The sequence below is a fragment of the Gracilinanus agilis genome, chromosome 1 (genome assembly GCF_016433145.1).
Source record: "Gracilinanus agilis isolate LMUSP501 chromosome 1, AgileGrace, whole genome shotgun sequence".
Classification (NCBI taxonomy): Eukaryota; Metazoa; Chordata; class Mammalia; order Didelphimorphia; family Didelphidae; genus Gracilinanus; species Gracilinanus agilis.
In genome coordinates this window covers 707012367-707034625 of record NC_058130.1, presented here as the reverse complement: position 1 = coordinate 707034625, position 22259 = coordinate 707012367, and the positions used below count along the sequence as shown (strand labels likewise).

General features: G+C 42.8%; 1 protein-coding gene across 1 annotated transcript in view; it reads left to right on the top strand.

Moving 5' to 3' along the window:
• LOC123256111 overlaps positions 1-21631 on the top strand; it is a 36570-nt gene extending 14939 nt beyond the window's left edge. The window contains exons 5-9 of the mRNA XM_044684803.1: positions 18156-18199; positions 18782-19135; positions 19771-20034; positions 20406-20516; positions 21519-21631. Coding sequence (XP_044540738.1) covers positions 18156-18199; positions 18782-19135; positions 19771-20034; positions 20406-20516; positions 21519-21631 — 886 coding nt within the window. The remainder of the gene's footprint in view (positions 1-18155; positions 18200-18781; positions 19136-19770; positions 20035-20405; positions 20517-21518) is intronic.
• Positions 21632-22259: the final 628 nt, after the last annotated feature.

The following is a 22259-nucleotide window of genomic DNA, read 5'->3' as shown; positions in this document are numbered from 1 at the left end:
TGGGTTTGTACCCCAAAGAGATCATAGATAAACAGACTTGTACGAAAATATTCATAGCTGCGCTTTTTGTGGTGGCAACAAATTGGAAAAGGAGGGTATGTCCTTCAATTGGGGAATGGCTGAACAAACTGTGGTATATGCGGGTGATGGAATACTATTGTGCTAAAAGGAATAATAAACTGGAGAAGTTCCAGGCGAACTGGAGAGACCTCCGGGAACTGATGCAGAGCGAAAGGAGCAGAGCCAGAAGAACTCTATACACAGAGACTGACATTCTGTGGTAAAATCAAATGTAATGGACCTCTGAACCAGCAGTAATACAATGACCCAGGACAATTCTGAGGGATTTATGGTAAAGATGCTGCCCACATTCAGAGGAGGGACTGCAGGAGAGGAAACATATAAGAAAAACAACTGCTTGAACGCATGGGTTGGGGTGGACATGATTGGGGATGTGGACTCGAAACTACCACACCAATGCAACTACCAACAATTTGGAAATTGGTCTTGATCAAGGACACATGACAAAACTAGTGGAAATGCGCATGGGTTGGGGGGGGTGGGGGGGGGCGGCTGAAGGGGAAAGGAGGAGCATGAATCATGTAACCATGTTAAAAATGAATATTAATAAATAAAAAAAAAAGAATGTTGGATTGACAAGACTTGGTAACACTCCATTATACTATGATGTCTCTGATAATGCTTAGTTCAAGGGATTTAATTTGGATGGGAAAATGGGAGGAGATGTGGAATAGCAACCGAGTTGGGTGGAAAAGATAAGTGAAATGTTTTTTTTTTAAAATATAACTCTGACCCCATCCCCCACAATATTGTGGAAACAAACATCTTTGTAGATTTAAGAAAGAATAGAGATAGAGAAGAAAGACTGAAGATTTGAGAGGGAGAAGAGAGAGTATGAATGAAGCATGAGGGGATTTAGAATACTCAGGACCATCATATTATAAAGAAAAAAATGACTTCTGATGACAGATACTTCAGTCAAAGGATATGAGGAGGGTCCTTCTCTACAAGTGAATCTTAAATCTTTGGGAGGGTAGTTTATTTAGTCTAAAGGTGTGCTCTCTGAAGCTTCTTCTCCTCTCCCTAAGGATCCCACATCAAAGGCCCTCAAAACTGTGTGACTGGTATCATGAGGAGAGTGGAGAGCAGAGGAGCTGAAGAGGGTCAGGTTTTGGTTAGAACATCGATCATGGTGTTACTGGGATACACAGTGATACATTTCAGGGAGATCATTCTTCAAAAACCGTATCACAGAGGTGAAGCCAAGGGTGGTGGTAGTGTCAATTGAATCCTCATAATCTCTATTCACACAAGGATTGTGCACATTATACGGAATTCTCACTTATGCATCAGTATAGAGATAATCCATTAGATTATCAGTAAATACCAATCAGAGACTGAGTTCTTTTCATTTAGCCTTGATTCCCTGAGCATCCATGACTTCCTTTACAATTGCATAGTCTGTACTCAAGCAGGGGCTATCCTTTATTGCCCTATACTTCTCTTTCCATTTCATTTGGTTGATTAAACTTTCTCAACACATTTTTTTTCAAAACTAGAAACTTTTAAAGGCTCCTCTTATATTCAAATCCTGAGTAATGTTGGATGTCACCTTGATTGACAAGGGAGGCAGTTGGAGAGATTGGAATATTCCCAGATACTGTGATCCAGGGGCAAAGTCAGTTGGCCTGGGAGTATAAATACCCTTAACAGCCACCTGGAGGGGATCTTTGGTTTTGGTCTTTGTTTTTTTTTTTTTTTTTAATTTTTGGTCCCCTATATCTTTAGGTCTCTGAATCTTCCTAGCTTTTTAGGCCTCTGGGTCCCTGGGTGGTGAAGGGAGGCTGGGAGGTCTGATGAAGAAGAGGATCTGAATATTTCCTGAAGGTTGTGAGAGCTAGTACATCACCAAACACTGATAGTGAGAAGCTGAGAGAATAAATCACCAACACAGCTGCATCAAGAGCAGACTATTCTCTGGCTTGGCAGTGGCTAAGCTGGGCCAGAGGGGTTATGGAGAACAAAGCTCTGGCTTCTATTAAATCAATAGCCTCCAGCCCTAAGTGTTGATTAGTTATAGATATTAGATTGACAGGGTCTCCAATCCCCAATCCTTATCCTGATTATCATTTCCAGATTTAGACTATAGATAAAGAGTGTTTAATAAGTACCTTCCTGAGTGGTCTTTATATCACGACCCTTGGGGTAGGAGCCAACGCAGTCAGATGAAAAACGTGATCCGAGGCTAATCAGAGCCCAATATTAATAATTGATCCAACCCCAGGTTGGACCTGAAAGGGTTATCTATCCAACTAACCTTTTGTGGTCCTTCCCTGGGCAACTGTTATTGAAAGGGGAAATTATAACAACTAGCAAGGGTGATTGGGAGAATACAAAGATACATCCACCTCACTGCATATCTATATCTCCTTAGGACTCTCTTTCTTTATAACACTCCCTATTGTCTTCAAGACCAAGTTAAAATTTATTAGCTTACTGCTAAAGACAATATCTACAATCTATCCATGATGTAATTTCCAATCTTATGTTTTTGGGAAATAAGGATCATGATCATGAAGGTTTTTGAGATTATGCATGAGGATTTTTATCCTGGACAAGAATGGGTTATTTGGACATGGTGACTTTGGTAGTTTAAGAGCTGCCACATAATCATCATCATCATAAGAATAGAGAATATTTATATGGCACTTTAAAATATGCAGGCTTTTTACAAATATTATCTCATTTGATCCTCACAACAATCTTGAGAGGTTAAGTGCTGTTATTATCCCATTTTTACATATAGGAAAACTTAGGTAATTAATTAACTTGCAGAGTTACATAGCTAGTAAATTCCAGACTTAGAATCAGATCTTTCTGACTCCAAGTCTAGCACTCTATCCACTGGGCCACCTAGTATCCTTGAATAGATATCTTCATGTAAGAGGGATTCGGCTTTTTCTGCTTTACCTTAAGAGAAATGGATTGAAATTGTGAAGAGTTAAATGTAGGCTTTATGTGAGGAAAAGTTCCCTAAAATGTTATTACTCAAAATGACAAGGGCTATTTTAGGATGTGGTCTTTAAGTAAAACCTGGGTGATCATTGGGTAGGTAGGTTATAGAAGGGATTCTTATTCAGGTATACATTGGACTCAGTCCCTTCTGAAGTCTCTCCCAAGGCTGACATGTTATGATTCATTGATAAAAGTATTTCCATAGACCTTATGACAGAGACAGACAGACACACTAGTTATCTCACAAACATGTCTTTGAGTAGTAGAGATCTATGAATCCAGGATGAAGATTCTGATGCTGCATTTGTTAATAGGGAGACCTGTTAGGAGCCAAGACTATAAAATAAAAATAGTAACTCTTCGAGAACGATATGGATCATGAGCCCCGCTTGGGCGGGGGCATAGTTGCAAAACCTCCTCCAGACTTTCCACATAACTGCGTGTTCTTTTTCCATGTTCCTGCCTCGTAACTACTTGTCCCTTTCTCTCTTCATCCCGACTGCCAGCCCCCTCACCCTGAACATATATATTCTTGCCCCATACCAGCAATAAACGGGCCATGCTCCATTAGACTCCCTTGTCTTCTTGCGTGCTTGGACTCCCCTCCCCCCCCATGGTCTTTTCAGGTGGCTGTTTCACGGACCCCACAGTTGTATCTGGCTGGTTCCGGACAAGTGGCGCCCAACGTGGGGCATGGAGAAAACAGCTTAAAAGGACAACTGAGGAACACACTTCGCGGCCGGGAACTAAAGTAACGGGTAGAGGTTGACTGGACAACCTTGAGGCAGGGTAAGTTGTCCCATCACCATAGGCATTAAACTGAGAGGTGTCGGATCTGGGTAATGTGTGTGTGTGTGTGTGTGTGTGTGTGTGTGTGTGTGTGTGTGTGTGTGGAAAGAGATTCTGAGTGGAGATAGTCTGCGATTCGCATACTGTGTAGTAGGGTGCCTGCCTGAAGGTAGGATCCTGACGGGGGATTATACCGTCCACCTAAGCACAAGCGACGGCAAGAACGTGGGGAAGTGCAAGTGTGTGAATGATGGGTAAGACACTCTCGAAGGAAGCGTTATTTGTTAAAGAATTAAAAAGTAGTCTCAGGGAGAGAGGTATTAGAATTAAGAAAAAAAAATCTATTCCGGTTCTTTTGCTTTATAGAAAAACAGTGCCCTTGGCTCATACTACATGGCCCAGGTATACACCCACTCACTTGGAACAAAGTGGGAAAAGAATTAAACGGCCTTTTAAGATCTGGCCAGGAATTTCCAGATGATTACTTTTCTTTCTACGGCTTGATCCGTGACATTCTTAAAGAAGCCGATACTAGTAAACAAATCTCGCACCTCCTCAGCTTGGCTGAGGACGCTATTTTGGAATCTAAAATTAAAACTGAAGAAATGAGCTCAATTGAGGAACAGAGTTCGCCCTTTAAAGAGAATGAGCGCCCCTCGTCCTTTTTAGATGAACCTATCAAAAACCCCTCTCTCGAGGAACCCTTAGTCCCCACAAAAACAAAACCACACCTTTATCCAGTTCTATATACAGACCCTCCTCAAGAAAGCATACTTAATCCTGCTTACCAAAAAGAATTGGAGGAGGAGGCAGCCCATTACCATAACAATGGTTCTCTCGGGCACAGACCTCCTCCCTACAATCTTCCATCCCCCATTCCCCAACGTGTTTTTCCAGCTCTCCCAGGTTCGGCTGACCTCAAAGAAGCCACAAGCCAACTTAGCAAACAGGTTATTGACCTTAGGCAGTTTTTAGACTTACAAAGGGAAGTTTATACATTAACCAATCAGTTACAGGACTTACAGCTCAATATTTTCCGGCCACTAAACAGTAATACCAAGCCGTTGCAGCCAAAAATTATGACAAAGTTTAAGAACTCTGCTCTTGCTTTTCCTGTTGTTACTAGACATCACCAGGCTGCAGAGATTGCCCCCGAAAACCTCCCTTTAGAAACCCCCCTTCCACATGATTCTTCCGACTCTGAAAAGGAAGAAGAGGGGGAGGAGGAGGGTGAGACTTCTGCACGCTCCAGAGCCGCTGACACTTTAGACGCTCCCCACTCTCATAGGCCAATTTATAGAAAACTAAAACTTAAACACATCAAAGATCTACATTTGGCAGTTAAAAATTATGGCCTCAATGCCCCTTTTACCCTCTCCATCCTTGAAGGACTTGGAGGAGAAGGTCATATGCTCCCTTCCGAATGGTTCAAAGTTGTACAGTCTGTCCTTTCCAGGGGACAATTTTTAATTTGGAAAGCAGAGTTCCTTGAAAGAGCAGAAAATCAGGCCAAACTTAACTCTAAGAGTGCTCAAACGGCTGCCTGGATGACCGACAAACTCGTCAGCCGTGACCATTTTGCATTAGAAAATCAACAAATGAAGCTGCCCCCCGGACTGCTTATGCAAACGGCCCATGCCGCTATGGCTGCCTGGCGAGCAGTCCCTGCCGCCGGAGCTATCACGGCACCCCTCTCAAAAATCCTTCAAGGTGCCAATGAACCTTATGCCCAGTTTGTTGCAAAACTCCTCGAAACCGCTGAGAGAGTCTTAGGTCAGGATGGCTCTGATAACCCAGTAGTAAGACATTTGGCAATTGAAAATGCTAACTCTGCCTGTAAAATGGCATTAAGGGGGAAAGCCAGAGATCTTGATCTGAACGGCATGATCCGCTTATGCAGCGACATCGATGCCTATGATTACAAATTGAACAAGTCTATCTCCCTAGCCATCGGAGCAGCTATTCAAGCTTCTTGTCCTAATATTCCCCGGAATTGTTTTAGATGCGGGCAATCTGGCCATTTCGCCCGCGAATGCTCCTCTAATTACAATCCTAGGCAGGCTCCCGCACTTCCCTCGGCCAATCGGCCACCATTTAAAGTTTGCCCCAAATGTCGGAAGGGTCAACATTGGGCTCGGGAGTGCCGGTCCCGACCTGCCCTTCCCCTGATGCAGGGAAACGGGATGCGGGGCTCCTATGGGAGCCCCTGCCCAGTTCCCTTATTCGAGCCACAGCAGGCAGCACAGGCCTGGACCTCTGTGCCACCTCCACCCGAATATTAACTCCTGAAGAAGGTCCAATAGTCATCTCTACTGGCGAATTCGGACCGCCGCCCCCTGGCATGTTTTTTATGGTTATTGGCAGAGCACTCACCACCTTGCAAGGTGTAGTGGTGCACCCCACCCTTGTCGACAACGACTACACAGGGGAGATAAAACTTATCGTAGAATCTCCACATGGCCCCGTTACTATCCCAGCTGGTAGGCGCCTGGCTCAAGCCCTACCCCTTCCCATGATTGGAAACTTTCCCACTGTAACTCAAAAACGGGGCCCTTCTTTACCCGGCTCTTCCAACATCTATTGGGTACAACAGCTTACCGAATCCCGACCTACTCTTCAATTAAAGATTGAAGGAAAAACCTTCATGGGATTGTTAGATACAGGGGCAGACTCCACTGTTATTTCCCAGGCCCATTGGCCCTGAGCTTGGCTCCTTCAACCCTCATCTACTCATTTGTCAGGAATAGGTCAGGTCCAAGACACACTCCAAAGTACTAAGCTCCTTAATTGGCAAGATACTGAGGGTAATAGTGGTACTACTCGCCCCTACGTAGTCGCAGGACTCCCCGTTAATCTCTGGGGCAGAGACATTCTGGCCCAGATGCGGCTCTTTATGGTTAGCCCTAGTGATGTTACCTCCATGATGCTAAAATCTGGATACCTCCCAGGAAAAGGCCTTGGAAAAAATGAACAAGGCATTTTACATCCAATATCCCTCCCAGCCCAAACTGATAAAAGAGGACTTGGATCAAAAAATTTTTCATAAAGGCCACTGATCCCCCTGCAATCCAGGCCGATAAAATTACCTGGAAGTCTGATTCTCCTGTCTGGATTGATCAGTGGCCTTTAACAACTGAGAAGGTTCAAGCTGCCCTAACGCTAGTGCAGGAGCAACTTTCTCTTGGACACCTTGAACCTTCTACTTCCCCCTGGAATACACCTATTTTTGTTATTAAAAAGAAATCAGGGAAATGGAGACTTCTACAGGACCTACGTGAAGTTAATAAAACCATGCTTCCCATGGGGGCCTTACAGCCAGGTCTCCTGTTCCCGACTGCCATCCCAAAAGGGTTCAGCAAAATTGTCATTGATATTAAGGATTGCTTTTTCTCAATTCCTCTTGATCCCTCTGATAGCCCTCACTTTGCATTCTCCATTCCCATAGTCAATCACATAGGGCCTAACCCCCGATTTCATTGGCGAGTCCTTCCACAGGGAATGGCAAATTCCCCGACACTATGTCAAAAATTTGTTGCTCAATCTATTGACCCCATTAGGACTCAGTATCCTTTAGCCTATCTCATTCATTACATGGATGATCTCCTCATTGCTGCCCCTTCCCCCTCATTGGCTCAGACTATAGCCCAGGCTATTGTTAGCGCACTCCAAGCCCGTGGCTTTAGCATTGCCCCAGACAAAATTCAAACTCAATACCCTTTCACCTTTTTAGGATTTCGACTTGAACCCGACCGGCTGTTTTCTAATAAAGTCAAGCTTAAACGCTCTTCTCTTAAGACTCTTAATGACTTTCAGAAGCTTCTAGGGGATATTAATTGGCTACGCCCCTACCTGCAACTTTCCAAGGCAGACCTCCGTCCTTTGGAGGATATCCTGCGAGGGGATGCTGACCCTTCCTCCCCTCGTTCTTTGACTCCAGCAGGTGAAGTTTCTCTCAAAAAGGTAGAACAGGCTATAGCCACCCAGAATATTGGATACTTCTCCCCAGAATTGTCCTTATACCTCCTTATTTTTCCCACTGAATTTTCTCCCACTGGACTCCTATGGCAAGATCCTTCTCCCCTCATTTGGATACATCTCCCCATGCACAATTGGAAGATTCTTGCCTCTTACCCCGATTTGATTGCTCATATAGCTATGATAGGCATTTGCCTTTCCACACGCCATTTCGGCCGTCCCCCTGACCACATAGTATCCCCTTACAGCAGAGAACAGCTCGACTGGCTTAAATCTCAGAATGATAATTGGACTATACTCATTTCCACGTTTCAGGGCATTTTAGACAATCACATGCCCAGTAACAAATTGCTACAGTTTTTCAATTTTACTCCCTTCATATTCACACTCTATACCCGATTTTCCCCCATTTCAGGGGCACCCACAATCTTTGTGGATGGTTCCAAAACTGGCCTTGCTGCCATAGTCATGAACAATCACCCTCGTTCTATCCGAACTCCTTATGAGTCTGCACAGCTGGTGGAACTTTATGCTGCTTTAACAGTTTTTCATTCTCTGCCTGATACTCCATTCAATCTCTACTCGGATAGCAGATATGTTGTCCAATCCCTACTCCGACTCGAAATTGTTCCTGCAGTTCAGCCAACAACCGCTACCTTTTCTCTTTTTTTCCAACTCCAGCAGGCCATTCGATCACGGTCTTGTCCCTTTTTTGTGGGCCATATACGTGCCCACTCCGGCCTCCCAGGCCCCTTATCTTTTGGGAACAATCTCGCAGATCAACACACTCGCTTAATTGCCTCAGCATCTACGTCCACCCCTCCTGCCCTCTCGCCTGATCCTGTTTCCCTCGCTACAGAGGCACACAGGCTTCACCATCTCAACTCTCAATCCCTTCGCCTAGCCTACAAAATTTCCAGGGAACAGGCCAGGTCAATTGTGAAAAATTGTAAGAATTGTGTTACTCTCTTGCCTGAACCCCATTTGGGGATTAATCCCCGTGGCCTTCTTCCCGGCCATCTATGGCAAATGGACGTCACCCACGTCCCCTCTTTTGCTAAACTCAAGTATGTTCATGTTTCCATTGATACGTTTAGTGGCTTTCTTTTTGCATCTGCACAATCCGGGGAAGCCACTAAACATGTTATCAAACATATGTTTCTTGCTATGTCTATGATGGGGAAACCTCTCTCCATCAAAACAGACAATGGCCCTGGCTATACCAGCCAAGCCTTTAAACAATTTTGTTCCCAATTAGGCACAAAACATGTTACAGGCATACCTTATAACCCCCAAGGGCAAGGTATTGTCGAACGAGCAAACCAAACTCTTAAAAATACTCTTTTTAAACTCAAGGCTCAAGAGACTCTTTACCCGTTAAATGGTAATCAGACTCTGCTTCTTGCTCACGCCCTCTTTGTTCTTAATTTCCTTACGCTGGATGCTGAAGGGCGTTCTGCTGCTGATCGCCACTGGCATCCGCATACTTCATCTAATTTGGCCACAGTCCTTTGGCGTGACCCCCTCACTGGCCTCTGGTGCGGCCCTGACCCTGTCCTTACCTGGGGAAAAGGTTCCGCCTGCATCTTTGATAAAACAGCGAATAATGCCCGCTGGGTCCCGTCTAGGCTGATCAAAACCTTTACCCCCGACACTAATTTTGATGGCCCAGGGCTTACCCCTGAGAAATCTTCTCTTCATTCCGCAAGAAGATGACCTCTCCTTGGAAATGCCTCCTCTACATCTTCCAGTTATTCCTTGCCTGCCACGGTCGGAGCCCTCACTTCCCTGCCAGACAAACCTGGGAAATCATTAACTGATCAACCAAAGAATTCTTTCGCGGGTCACTTCACAGAACATGCCTCCTCTCACTTGGTTCCCCAAGCTTTTAATTGACTTTTGTCAGCTAGGAAACCCTTCTTCCTCCTCGTTTCACTACTGTTCACCTGCCACTCCACCTCCGCCCGGGACGAAAATGATACCTACATTCCCCATCTACGGTTGTCCAGGATTCTCCCAACCTGACTTTTGTGGTGGTCTTTCTGAAGGATTCTGTGCCATCTGGGGGTGTGAGACTATTGGTACTGTACAATGGGTCCCAAAAAACCGGGATCTTATCCAAATTACGAGCAGACTTCGACCGCCTTCTTGTATTTTGAATAATCCCCCTAAGATACCTAATTGTAATCCCCTTAACATCTCTTTTACCAACACCGGGAAATTGGATTCCCGATGGACCGACGGCCTCACCTGGGGATTGCGCCTTTATAAGACAGGCCCAGATGATGTTGTTCTTATGACTATCCGCCTCCGAATCAAAACCATCACAGTTTCGGTTGGCCCTAATACTATTTTCACTGAGCGACAACCCCCACTTCCCCCCCTTCCGCCAGTACGGTTCCCCTCTGTTACCCACACTCCCCTTGATAACTCCAGACCCCATTCAATCTCTGCCAAGTCTAGACCTCACCTGACCCCAAACCCAATCCCTTACCTCCCTCCTGCTTCTACCTCTCAGCGTCTCCTCAACCTTATCTTCGGTGCATATACGGCCCTAAATTTCTCTCAACCTGATAAGACTAGAGACTGTTGGTTATGCCTTCCTGCTGCCCCTCCTTACTATGAAGCTTTTGCTTTAAACCTCGATCCTGATTACTACATCCAGCCCCCTGAACATTGTTTTCACGAACCCCCCAAGCTTACTATTTCTGATCTCTCAGGGTCTGGTCTCTGCCTGGGGAAACCACCCTCTCCTTATGATTCTTTATGTAATTCCACTCTGCAGAGGCATCTAGGTAGTTTCTACCTGATTGCACCCAATAACACCTTTTGGGCATGTAACACCGGCCTCACTAAATGCATTATAGGGACCCGTTTCAATTTTTCCTCTGAATTCTGTATCCTTATATCCCTTTGGCCCCGCATTACTTATCATTATGGCCCCTACGCTTTAACAACAATTGACCCTTTTGCCTTACGGCATAAACGAGAAGTTCTTTCTCTCTCTATTATCACCCTCCTAGGCCTCGGAGGAATAGCTGCCAGCATTAGTACCGGGACCGCAGCTCTTGTGGAAACACGCTATCTCCAATCTCTCCATACAGCACTTGTTGCAGACCTTGAGGATATTGAAAAATCAGTTACAGCCCTAGAAAAATCTCTCACCTCCCTTTTGGAGGTTGTTTTACAGAATAGACGGGGACTTGACCTTTTATTCCTAAAAGAGGGCGGGTTATGTGTTGTACTTAAAGAAGAATGCTGCTTTTACGCAGACCATACCGGTATTGCCCGAGAATCCATGGCAAAATTACGAGAGCGATTAGCTCAGAAGAAGAGGGAGGCCAAGGCACGAGAAGGATGGTTTAATACACTCCTTAAAAACTCCCCTTGGCTATCTACTCTGATCCCTACTATTATTACACCACTTCTCATTCTTTTATTAGCTCTTACTTTTGGCCCTTGGGTTTTCCAACATCTAACCAAATTCATTAAATCAAACGTTGACTCAGCCCTTGATAAGTTTCCTACGGTTCAATACCATTGTATTGAGATAACGGACGCGGAACAACCTCACGATACTCGTCTACATTTTTCAACAGGGCGGTAACCCAATGACGGGAATAGCACAGGTCCTCGACCCTTGATGGTCGAGTAACTCCCCCTGTGTAGCAGCCTAAGACAGGGGCCATCGCTGCGAATATCATCTATGGATCAACTGGGAAACATAAGGTGCTTTGAGAAAAATGGTATAGACTTGGAGGAAACAACGGTCAAAAGGAGTGCACTTAGTTATTATGCCCTTCATTTAAAAATAAAGAAAGGGGGAATTGTTAGGAGCCAAGACTATAAAATAAAAATAGTAACTCTTCGAGAACGATATGGATTATGAGCCCCGCTTGGGCGGGGGCATAGTTGCAAAACCTCCTCCAGACTTTCCACATAACTGCGTGTTCTTTTTCCATGTTCCTGCCTCGTAACTACTTGTCCCTTTCTCTCTTCATCCCGACCGCCAGCCCCCTCACCCTGAACATATATATTCTTGCCCCATACCAGCAATAAACGGGCCATGCTCCATTAGACTCCCTTGTCTTCTTGCGTGCTTGGACTCTCCTCCCTCCCCCTATGGTCTTTTCAGGTGGCTGTTTCACGGACCCCACAGTTGTATCTGGCTGGTTCCGGACAGAGACCTACTATTCTCCAGTGACCTGTTTCATGGTTGTGGTATGGAATCGCACAAGATCTGTAAAAGCTGACAACTAATCTATACACTTGGAGACTTATGGAGACAACTTATAAAAATGGGAATAACCTAGCTAATAATAATTGTTAGCTAGCATTTATATAGTGTCTACTACATTTTAGACACTATGCCAAATACTTAAAAATATGATTTCACTTAATCCTCATAACAACTCTGGGAAATAGGTGCTATTATTATTTCTATTTTGTAATTGAAGAAATGGAGGTTAAATGACTTGTCCAGAGTCATGCAGCTAATAAGTATCTGAGACTAAATTTAAATTCAGATCTTCCTGACTCCAAGTCCAATAAATTATCCATTATACCACCTATTCTGCTGAATATTTTTGGCAAGAGAGTGAATACATATGTGGTGCGAATTACAGTTGATCTAAAGAAGATTTCTAAAGATTCTCTAGAAGCTAAAGAAGATTTGAGAAGTGAACAGCTGATTAAAAGAAGAGAGTCTAAGAATGGGATCTGAAATTGTGTATCATGAGAAAACATAGACTACTATCTTTTATGTGTAATATGTACACATATATAGGTATTCGTGTATATAAACTGAATCCTAAAGCCCATTGGCATGGGACTCACCTTTCATTGGTGGACAGTGATGCCTCATAGTTGTGTGTAGGAAAGAGCAGGTTTGGGAGTTGATGAAAGCAGAAGAGATTTACTTCCTTTTTTAAGTCTTTTAAAATTCTTTAGGTGCTTCTGGCTACTAGGTTCATGTCAGAAGATGGAAGATGCTAATTTCACTTTAGTTTTCTAAAGAAAAAACTCTGGAAAGAAGCAGATATGAGAGGAACTTGCAGTCTCCATCATGTCCCTATGCCCAACTTGCTACACTTCAGGAACTTCAGGAAATTCCCTTTGAGTGAGCTCTAGGACTCTCTCATTGAGCTGAGTTACCTCATTCCAAATGGAAGCTCTTTCTCTCTCTATCTTCTGGTATATATTCTCTTCTGAATACCTCCTTTGATTTCTGTTTTTGCCATGAACTTGGATAAATAGGTTTTTTGGGTATTTCATTGTAGAACTGACATTTGGTGGGAAGGGAGTCAGGCCTTAGATATAAAACTTGGGATTCTCACCCCCCCCCATTAATGAAAAAGTGATTTGAAGTTAGCTTAAACCTGAAACCCACATCCCCAAAGTAACAATATATAAAGTAACAGATAATAAAATTCTAGCCTGGAACCTCCTCTTTCTTAGGAGAGCAGAGTGACCAACCTTCACACACTTCTGTCAAGAAACAAAATCTCCCTTGGAGAAGAAGAGTGTGGAGAGAAAAGACTAAAGATGTCTATTCTATGTAACTTTAAGCCATATAATATCTCCATTTTACATGTGGGAGATATTATTGCCTTGCTACATGCTTATATGTAGTGAGTACTTTCTGGGATTACTCTTACAGTGTAGGTCAGCTACATCTCTTCCTGAGGCTTTTAGGAGTACACTTCAGGAGTTGGAATGTCTTTTTCTAATGCCACTGGCATATGCTACTCCCACCTGTCAGCTTTCAGTGACTAATACCCTAGTTCTATTTGCCTAATTAACATTAATTAGCTTTTATGAAGGGATATTTACTTTAAAGATATAGCAAGAACAGGAACAGAGATCATTCTTCCTGACACTTGTGGGCGGCACACTCTCTTAATCTAATAGCTTTTGTTCAATCCTTATTCTTCTTGGCTTCCTTGTCATGACCCATTTCTCCTTGATATTCTTTTCCCCATAGGTTTTTTTGGGACATTAGTCTTTCCTGATTCTCTTACTCTTTATGGTCATGCCCTCTAACAATAGATGTCCCAAGGGATTCTGGACTCTCTTCTCTTTTCCCTCTATACTATCTGAGTTGGTTATTTCGTCGATCCCCAGGGATTCAATTATCAAATTAAATCTTTATACTGATGACTCTCAAATCTACTTAACCAACTCTAACCACTCTGCCAATCCTTAGTCTTACATCTCCAAACACTGATTAGATTTCTTGAACTGAATGTCTTATAGGCATTTTCAACTCAATATGCCCCAAACTGAACTCATTATTTCTTCCCCAAACCTTCCCCTCTTCCTAATTGTCCTCTCACTGTTGAGAAGTTCTCAAACCAAGTGCCATCCTTGAGATCTTTCTCTCTCTCACCCCCCATATCTAATCAACTGTCAAGTCATATTGTAACATCTCCCATAACATTTCCCCTTTCTGACACTTCCACCACCATGGTGGTGCAATTATATTGGGAGCTCCTTCATTATATTATGAACTTCTCCATTATACTATGAGCTCCTCAAGTATAGGGACTGTTTTTTGTCTTTCTTTATATCCTCAGAGCTCAGCACAGTGCATGGAATGTAGTGAGTTCTTAATAAATGTTTATTGACTGACAATGGTGCAGGCTTTCATTATGTCATGACTAGAATATCGCAAATAGCCTGCTAGTTGTTCTTTCTGCCTCAAATATCTCATACCAGTTTTCTTCCATTTGACTGTCAAACTTATCTTCCTTAAATGTAGGTCTGACCAACTCCCTACCCACCCTGACCCTATTCAGTCCTCTATAGAGGCTACTTTTTGCTTCCAGGATCAAATATACAATCCTCTGTTTGGCTTTTAAAGCCCTTTACATGCTGGCTTCTTCCTATCTTTCAAGTATTCTTACGTATTCTTACACTTTAGGTTCCTCCATCCACTCTGTGATATAGTGACTGACCTGCTTTTGTTCCTTATGCTTTGCATTTCCCGACACTGCTTTTTTGCTGGCTGTTCCATATTTAAGGAACTCCTTTTCTTTATCTTTGTCTCCTAATTTTCCTGCTTTCTTTCAAGTCTCAGGTAAAATGCTACCTTTTGCAAAAAAATCTTTCACAGTATAATTCCCCTTAATGCTAGTGTCTGTTGATTTTCACCATTTTATATTTCATATATCTTGTTTGTAGGGGCAGTTAGGTGGTGCAGTGGTTAGAGTGCTGGACCTGGAATCAGGAAGACTCAGCTTCATGAGTTCAAATTCTACCTCAGGCACTTACTAGCTGTGTGACTGTGGGCAAATCATATAACCTAGTTTGCCTCAAATTCCTCATCTGTGGGGGCAGCTGGGTAGCTCAGTGGAGTGAGAGTCAGGCCTAGAGACAGCAGGTCCTAGGTTCAAACCCGGCCTCAGCCACTTCCCAGCTGTGTGACCCTGGGCAAAGTCACTTGACCCCCATTGCCCACCCTTACCACTCTTCCACGTATGAGACAATACACTGAAAGTACAAGGATTTAAAAACAAAAAAAACAAAAAATTCCTCACTGTAAAATGAACTGGAGAAAGAAATGGCAAACCACTCCAGTAATTTGCCATGAAAAAAACTAAATGGCATCATAAAGAGCAGGACACCATGGAGATGACTGAACAACAATATACATTGTTTGCAAATAGTTGTTTGTATGTTTTCTTCCGATTGGACTGAGAGCAGGAATAATCTTTTGCTTTTCCTTTCTTTGTATGCCTACCACTTAGCTCAGCTCTTAGTACTTAGTAGGTTTTTAATAAATGTTTCTGGATGATTATACTATTTCAGTTTCTAGAGAGAGTAAGCTCATTCCTTAGGCAGTTTCTACATAACATTGGTTCCACCAAGTTCACATTTGATAATTTAAAGAGGCATAAAAAAGAACTTTTGCGTATTAAAATTATGAAATCCATATGTGAAAAAGTAATTTCAAATAAGCAGTGGGAGACATAAACTATTAAGACTCAATAGAGAACTGGGAGGGTATATATATGATAGATATATATAGAGAAAGGAATGTAACTCCAGGGCATTGAGGTCCATCTGCTATTTTGCATATGATTGCTTCTAAGGCTTGGGAAGCTAAAATTCATCAAGTAATAAATCAGATACTTAGAGACTATGAAATGATTAAATAATGACTATTAGTTTCACAACTAACTGAAAGGTAGATTTTGTGAGTTTAATCTATAAAACGAGGATAATAATAACACCTACCCTCTAGGATTGTTATCAGGATCATTTGAACTAATACAGGTAGATATTTTACAAACCTTAAAGTGCTATTATTATTAAGCATTATAATTATGTAAGCAATATTGTTTCATAAAGGAAAAATGTGTCCCTTAGTACCAGAAGACCAATTTAACTATCAAGAGTAGTAAAGAATCAGTGAATAAGCATGTATTAAGCACCATTCATCTTTGTTGTTTACTTTTCACCTACCTCTCACCTCTGACTCCAATAAACTGTAGCATGCGCAGTGGCCACATCCTTTACATCAAGGTAAAACTGTCTCAAAAGATGGGCTAATCCAGGTTTGAGGGCAACTGAAAATCTTCAAACCCATTGCTTAATTACTGGGGAACCTACCCCAACCACGTGAAGACTTCCCCTGTAAATGGGCAGATGAGAACAATTTGTTCTGATGGCTGTGGAGGTGGCTGAGACAAAGGCTGTGGAGCACTTAGTGCTTGGTCATCAAAGATGCCAAGGTCATCCACTGCATCCCAGGCCATTACTGGTCATTCTGATTTTTATCTTGCCTCAAGATAAAAGATTTTACTCAGTTGGAACTTTAATGACTCTGGAAGAGAGAGCAAGGCTGATGGCTTTGTAAAACTCTGCCTCACTTAAATCCAATTCATGTTCAAATCAAGACATTACTCCATTGTGTCATTGATCCTCTTCAAAAACAAAGGACAGACAGTAACATTCTTAAACATAGATCTGACTTTATTTTTATCTTCTCTCTCCCCCATCAAACTTTTCTGGTCCAGGGACCCACCAGACAGTTTTCAAAAGATGAAATACAAGCTATCAATTGCCATATTAAAAATGCTTTGAATCACTAAAAGAGAAATGCAAAGTAAAGCAAATTTTGCTTCTACTATATATACATCAGATTGTCAAAGATGACAAAAAATGAGAATGAAAATTATTAAAGAGGCTGTGGGAAAACAGGCATGCTAATGCACTGTTGCTGAAACTGAATTAATCCAGAGAATATGGAAAGCAAGTTAGACCTATGTCCAGAAAGTTACTAAGTTGTACATACTTTTGACCCAGAAGTATTATTTGTATGCTTATATTTCCAAAAAATCAGAGAGGAAAAAGACTCATATTTTAAAAAATTCTTAACAGCAGCTTTCTTTGAAAACTAAGGGAGTACCCATAAATTAGAGAATGGCTAAAAAAATGAGGCATAATAACACCCATGAGAATCACCAATTTTATATCCCTCAAGACCCCACAAAGATTGGTCAGTAAGCTAAGGTCCAAAGTACACATAATTTAGTCCTCTTTGGGGAATTACAGTTGGATCTTAAGGGATTCTGAATCTTGCCCCTTGCTATTACTTGTTTTGGAATCAAATCCTGGGATGCATGTGTTTCCCTTTATATCCTTCCCTGATGATCCCATGCAGATAGTCAGTTAGATAGTACAGTGAATAGAGTGCAGGGCTCAGGGTCAAGAAAACCTGAGTTCAAATCCTGCCTCAAACACTTACTAGCTGTGAGACTCTGGGCAAGTTATCTAATTTCTTCTGTCTCAATTTTCTCAATTGTAAAATGGAGATAATAATAGCACCTACCTCCCAAGGTTGTTCTGAGAATGAAATGAGATAATATTTGTAAGGGGCTTTTCAAGCCTCGAAATTTGATAGAAATATTAGTTATTAATTACTTTATCAAATTCCTGAGATGGAGCATTCTATCACTCACTGTTGGGCTGGTAAGGGGCAAAGAACAGAAACTTCTATGGACATTCCAGAAATCAAGTAGATAGTTGTTATGACCTATAGCAAAGACTAGCCCTTTCAAAATGTCTGGTTTGCCATTACCAGTTTTGCCATAAGGATCATATTAGAGGATGTTTTAAGACTCATTAGACCTGCCATTGGTCAGAACATACTAGGGGATCCCCTATTTTTCTAGGGCCTCATGAGTTTGTTGGGTGCTCATAAGCCTGATCCTAGATGTCTTTTCTATTAAGTTCCTGAATCCTTCCCCCGCCTCTCCACCACCCCACTTCCTGCCACCCCCAGGTTTCCTCCTCCACTCTCCACTCAAGTATGAGGAGTTTAGGTTCCTTCCTGTATCACAGTGATATAGGTGGGATGACTTTGGGCCAGGAACAGAAGTGATTGTGCTTCCACGTAAGTTTCCATATTCCTCACCACGGGTGAGTAAGAGTGGGGGAAGGTGACAAAGGGAATTTTACTCAGTTGGACTCTAAGAGGGTAACAGGATTGTTAGGGGGAAATTGGGATTGGGTTGGTAGCTATCTTGTGCTCAACTAGTTAAGTGGGCCAGTTCCCATGCTTAGCTTTCTCCCTTAATGACTCCTTTCTTTAAGAATTGCCCAATTTTGTGAAATCAAAGATCTTGGAATTTGTTACCTTTCTGACTCAGGGTACTTCATTTTTCAATCCTAAGGATCTCTGAGAATCTGGAAGACCAAGGAAACTTTCTCATCCTTACCTCCAAACACAGGAACAACTCTGAACTCTGGGATCCCCTAAATCCTGCTACTAATCTTTTTTGACTTTTCCTAAAGTTCTGGGACCCATGTAAAAATTAAAGGGAAATAGGCCCTAAATTAGGTATCTACATTTGGAGAGGTATCTGGGGAAGAATGGGGTTTAAGAGATTTAAAGAATGAAGACCCTCACTCCTAGAAGGCAGAATGGATGGATTTCTCCTGCTTACTCTGCTTCCTTCATTTTCTTTATGTGCAGGAGATGAGACCTACCTGAAAGAATCAGGAGGTGGCCCATATCCAGGCAATGAGACTCTAGACCTCAAATGCCAAACATCTGGCTTCCAATTCAATACAAGTATACTAGGCTGGTACCTTTGGCACCCTGGATGTGCTCCTCAGTGGCTGTCCAGCCTTGACCATATATCCACAGAAACCAAAGAAGACCGAATCATCTCTTCTAAAGAGGACAGAAGCAGCCAGATTTTTCTTCATATTAAAGGCCTGGGCATTGGGGATTCTGGCAATTATCACTGTACAAGAAGGATGGGTGATGGAGATGACACAGACAAGCTTGTCTTTGGTCCTGGGACAGCTGTAACTGTAGAACCTGGTGAGTGCCTCCTCTATCCTACCCCTAAAGAAATAGACTATGTATATCTGGGCCTGATTCCTTGCCATATAATCAGTCAAGGTTTGTGTCCAGATCAGAAGCAGGACCTTGATTTCTCAGACCTCTCTTTCCACTACAGTGTGCTATGTGACTATGTGTATGTGGTATATCCCCTCTAAACAGTAATTCTAGAGATGGACTGTGGTATGTCATTGAAGGGATTTGAGTCACACTACATTGAGGTTCATGGACTTAGGATTTTCATGTGTGAAATCCTAAGACTTTTCAGTCCCAGTGATGGCCAGGAGTAGGGGGCAGTTGGGAAGAAGAAAGGGAGCTGTGGTCTAGGGCCAGCACAAGCATATGAGCTGGGGACATAAAAGTCAGGCTGAGGCAAGGACTGGGGGCAGGAAATGGAGCTGGAGTCTGGTTGTCACATTTATTTTGTCTCATGATTTTTCTCCCTACATGAAGGGCCAGGCTAGAACAAAGAGGGGGCCAGGAAGTGGGTAAAGTTTGCTTTTTACAGTTATTCAGTCACATGTGTGCTTGCCCACACTTGGGTTTGGGTTCCAGGTTGGCAGGTTATCCTGTAAGGGCCAGCTAAGTAACAGGAAACCATGGTTTGATTGCAGGACCTCGGGCCCCTTTGTCACCTGGAGTGTTTCTGGTGAGGAGTAAGGATGCTGTGGCCTGCTTGGTCAGTAACTTCTACCCCAAGGAGCTATATGTGTCTCTGGCCTCTTCTGGAGCTTCAATATCAGACCAGGTCCTCACTGTGGCTCCCACAGCACGTGGCACCTACAGCGCCATCCAGATTGGTAGGGTTGGTGAGAATGATATAGTAATCTGCACAGTTGAGCACCTTGGAAAAGAGATCCATATGTTCAGCAAGTCAGGTATGAGCAGCCCCTGCAAAGGGATGGGGGTAGTACCAAGAAGAAACTTTGGAAGTATTTTGTGGATTACTAGACAGCTGCAGAGACAGAAGTGGGACATAGGAAAGAATATTGTAGAGTGAGGTGGTGGTCCCTGGGTAGTGGTCCTGGGCTTGGGCAAGAAGTTCTTGGGTAGAAAGTTTAATTCCAGGTCCAAATCCAGAAAGTTTAATTACAGATCCAGATCCAGAAAGAGGGGAATGCATCAGTTGGGGATAGAGATCTCAGGACAGATGAGAGGAGAGGAAATGAGGAGCCTTCTAACCTGTAGACGGAAGTCCTGGGCTTCCTGAACCCCAAGATTGTGCCTGATGATATCACTTTCCCTTCAGACCCTTTGAAGCTGGCATCATCCTATTCTGATCAGAAGTTCACAGATGAATTAAAGATGAATGGGAGAAGGGCAGAAATAATGGAATTAAGCCTGAACAACATCATTGAAAGTGAGACAATTCAATTTAACCTGATAATCTGCATGCTTACTATTTTGATGATAAGATATCTCAGGGTATCTCATGACCATGACCCAGTAACCAGAACATTCTACAAATAGCCTAGATTCAGAGTGCATTTGGCTTCTCTTATCTCTTTTCCCAGCATGAACCAAATGGTTTCTCACCTTGATATTTCCCTGGCTCCTACCCTAGAATGCTTTGAATTTGTGAGCCTTCTTCATTTCTGGCCTATAAGTCTTCATCCATAGGTAGTCTCCACCTATCCCTTTCTCTCTCCCTAGTCCTGCAAAGCTAAACAGTAGAGAAAATCAGCAAACATGACCTGCCAATGTCCTCTTGCTGTCTCCTCCAGGACCATGCTCCATGGGTCATCCTCCACTTTCTGTCGCATTCTTCAAGATCTCCTTCAAAATTGGCTACTTCTGTCTGCCTACAAATAAGCCTGAATCTTCCTCATTCCTTTTAATTTTATTACCTACCCAGTTTCCATCCTACAATGGAGTCAGTTAGTCTGGAGTTGAAGGTGGTGGTCAAGGTGATGACAGTGGTTCACATTGCCTGGCATATGCTTCCTTCTATATCTTCCTCAGGGTGCCCCATTGCTTCAGCTAGGCTGGCTTGCTTTCCCTATTGGTGTGATAGTTGATTCCTTCATAGGTGTTATTTTCCTGGATGATGGCTGTAGAGGGTAGGGGCAGGGCCAGTTATCTGGGAAGTACTGTCATTCCTTGAGCACTTGGGTTTATCTGCTATTGTTGGCACCTGGTCAGTAGGTGGCATGAAAGATAGTAGGTCTCATCTCCATAGGGGTTGCTCCCTTAATTGATGGTATTAGGAGAAGCAAGTTTAATGGTCTGGGGTTGTGCTGCTATATGCCAGGGATCAGAGTACTGGACTATTTCCAGAGGGGTTAAAATAGTCAATAGGATGATAGTATTTTGGTCTGCAGTTCCTCTTCCTGACCTTGATCCTGACCTTTGTCTCTTAAAGCAGAATCTGAACAGAGGAATAAATTACTCCTCAGTGTGCTGAGCCTGAGATTGCTGTTTATGAAGACTGTGGCCATCAATGTCCTGTTCACAATAATAGCTTTGATTTTCTGAGGTGATTGTCCATCCTTACCCTCTCCTCTCTTCAAGCAGGGCTTCTCTTTTAATCCCATTAATCTTTCACTTTTACCTGTCCCCTTTAGCTTCTCTTCTTCCCTCACCTTCTTTGTCTCTTCTCTTTTTTCTCCCTCAGATTTCTCTGTCTCTCTGACTCTCAGACTCTGCCTTCTCAGTTCCCATAATGTTCCCCTCACCCTTTGGACATTTCTTAGTTTCCCATCTACCTTATTTTCCTCTCTGTCCCTTTAAAACAGGAGTTCCTTAATCTGGAAACACAGATCCTTTTAGGGTCTATGGATAGATTTCAGGGAGGACATTTGTTTTAAAAATATTTTGATAACAAAATTTCAGTATAAATCGTTCCCTTTGTAATTTTTGCACTTAAAAATATTGTTCTCACAAGGGGTTCATAAGGGGTCCATTACACAAAAATGTTAAGAACTTTTGCCTTGGATTCTCTTATTTTCCTGCAAACTTCCCCTGCCCTGGTCTTCTTTGTGTCCCGAAAACATCTCCTACATCCCCCTAGATAAAATTTTCAGCCCCTTTTATGCTTTGCTCTCTTTTCTGTCCCTGCTGATTCTGTTAGAATTCCCTCAGTTCACACTGTCTTTTTCTATCC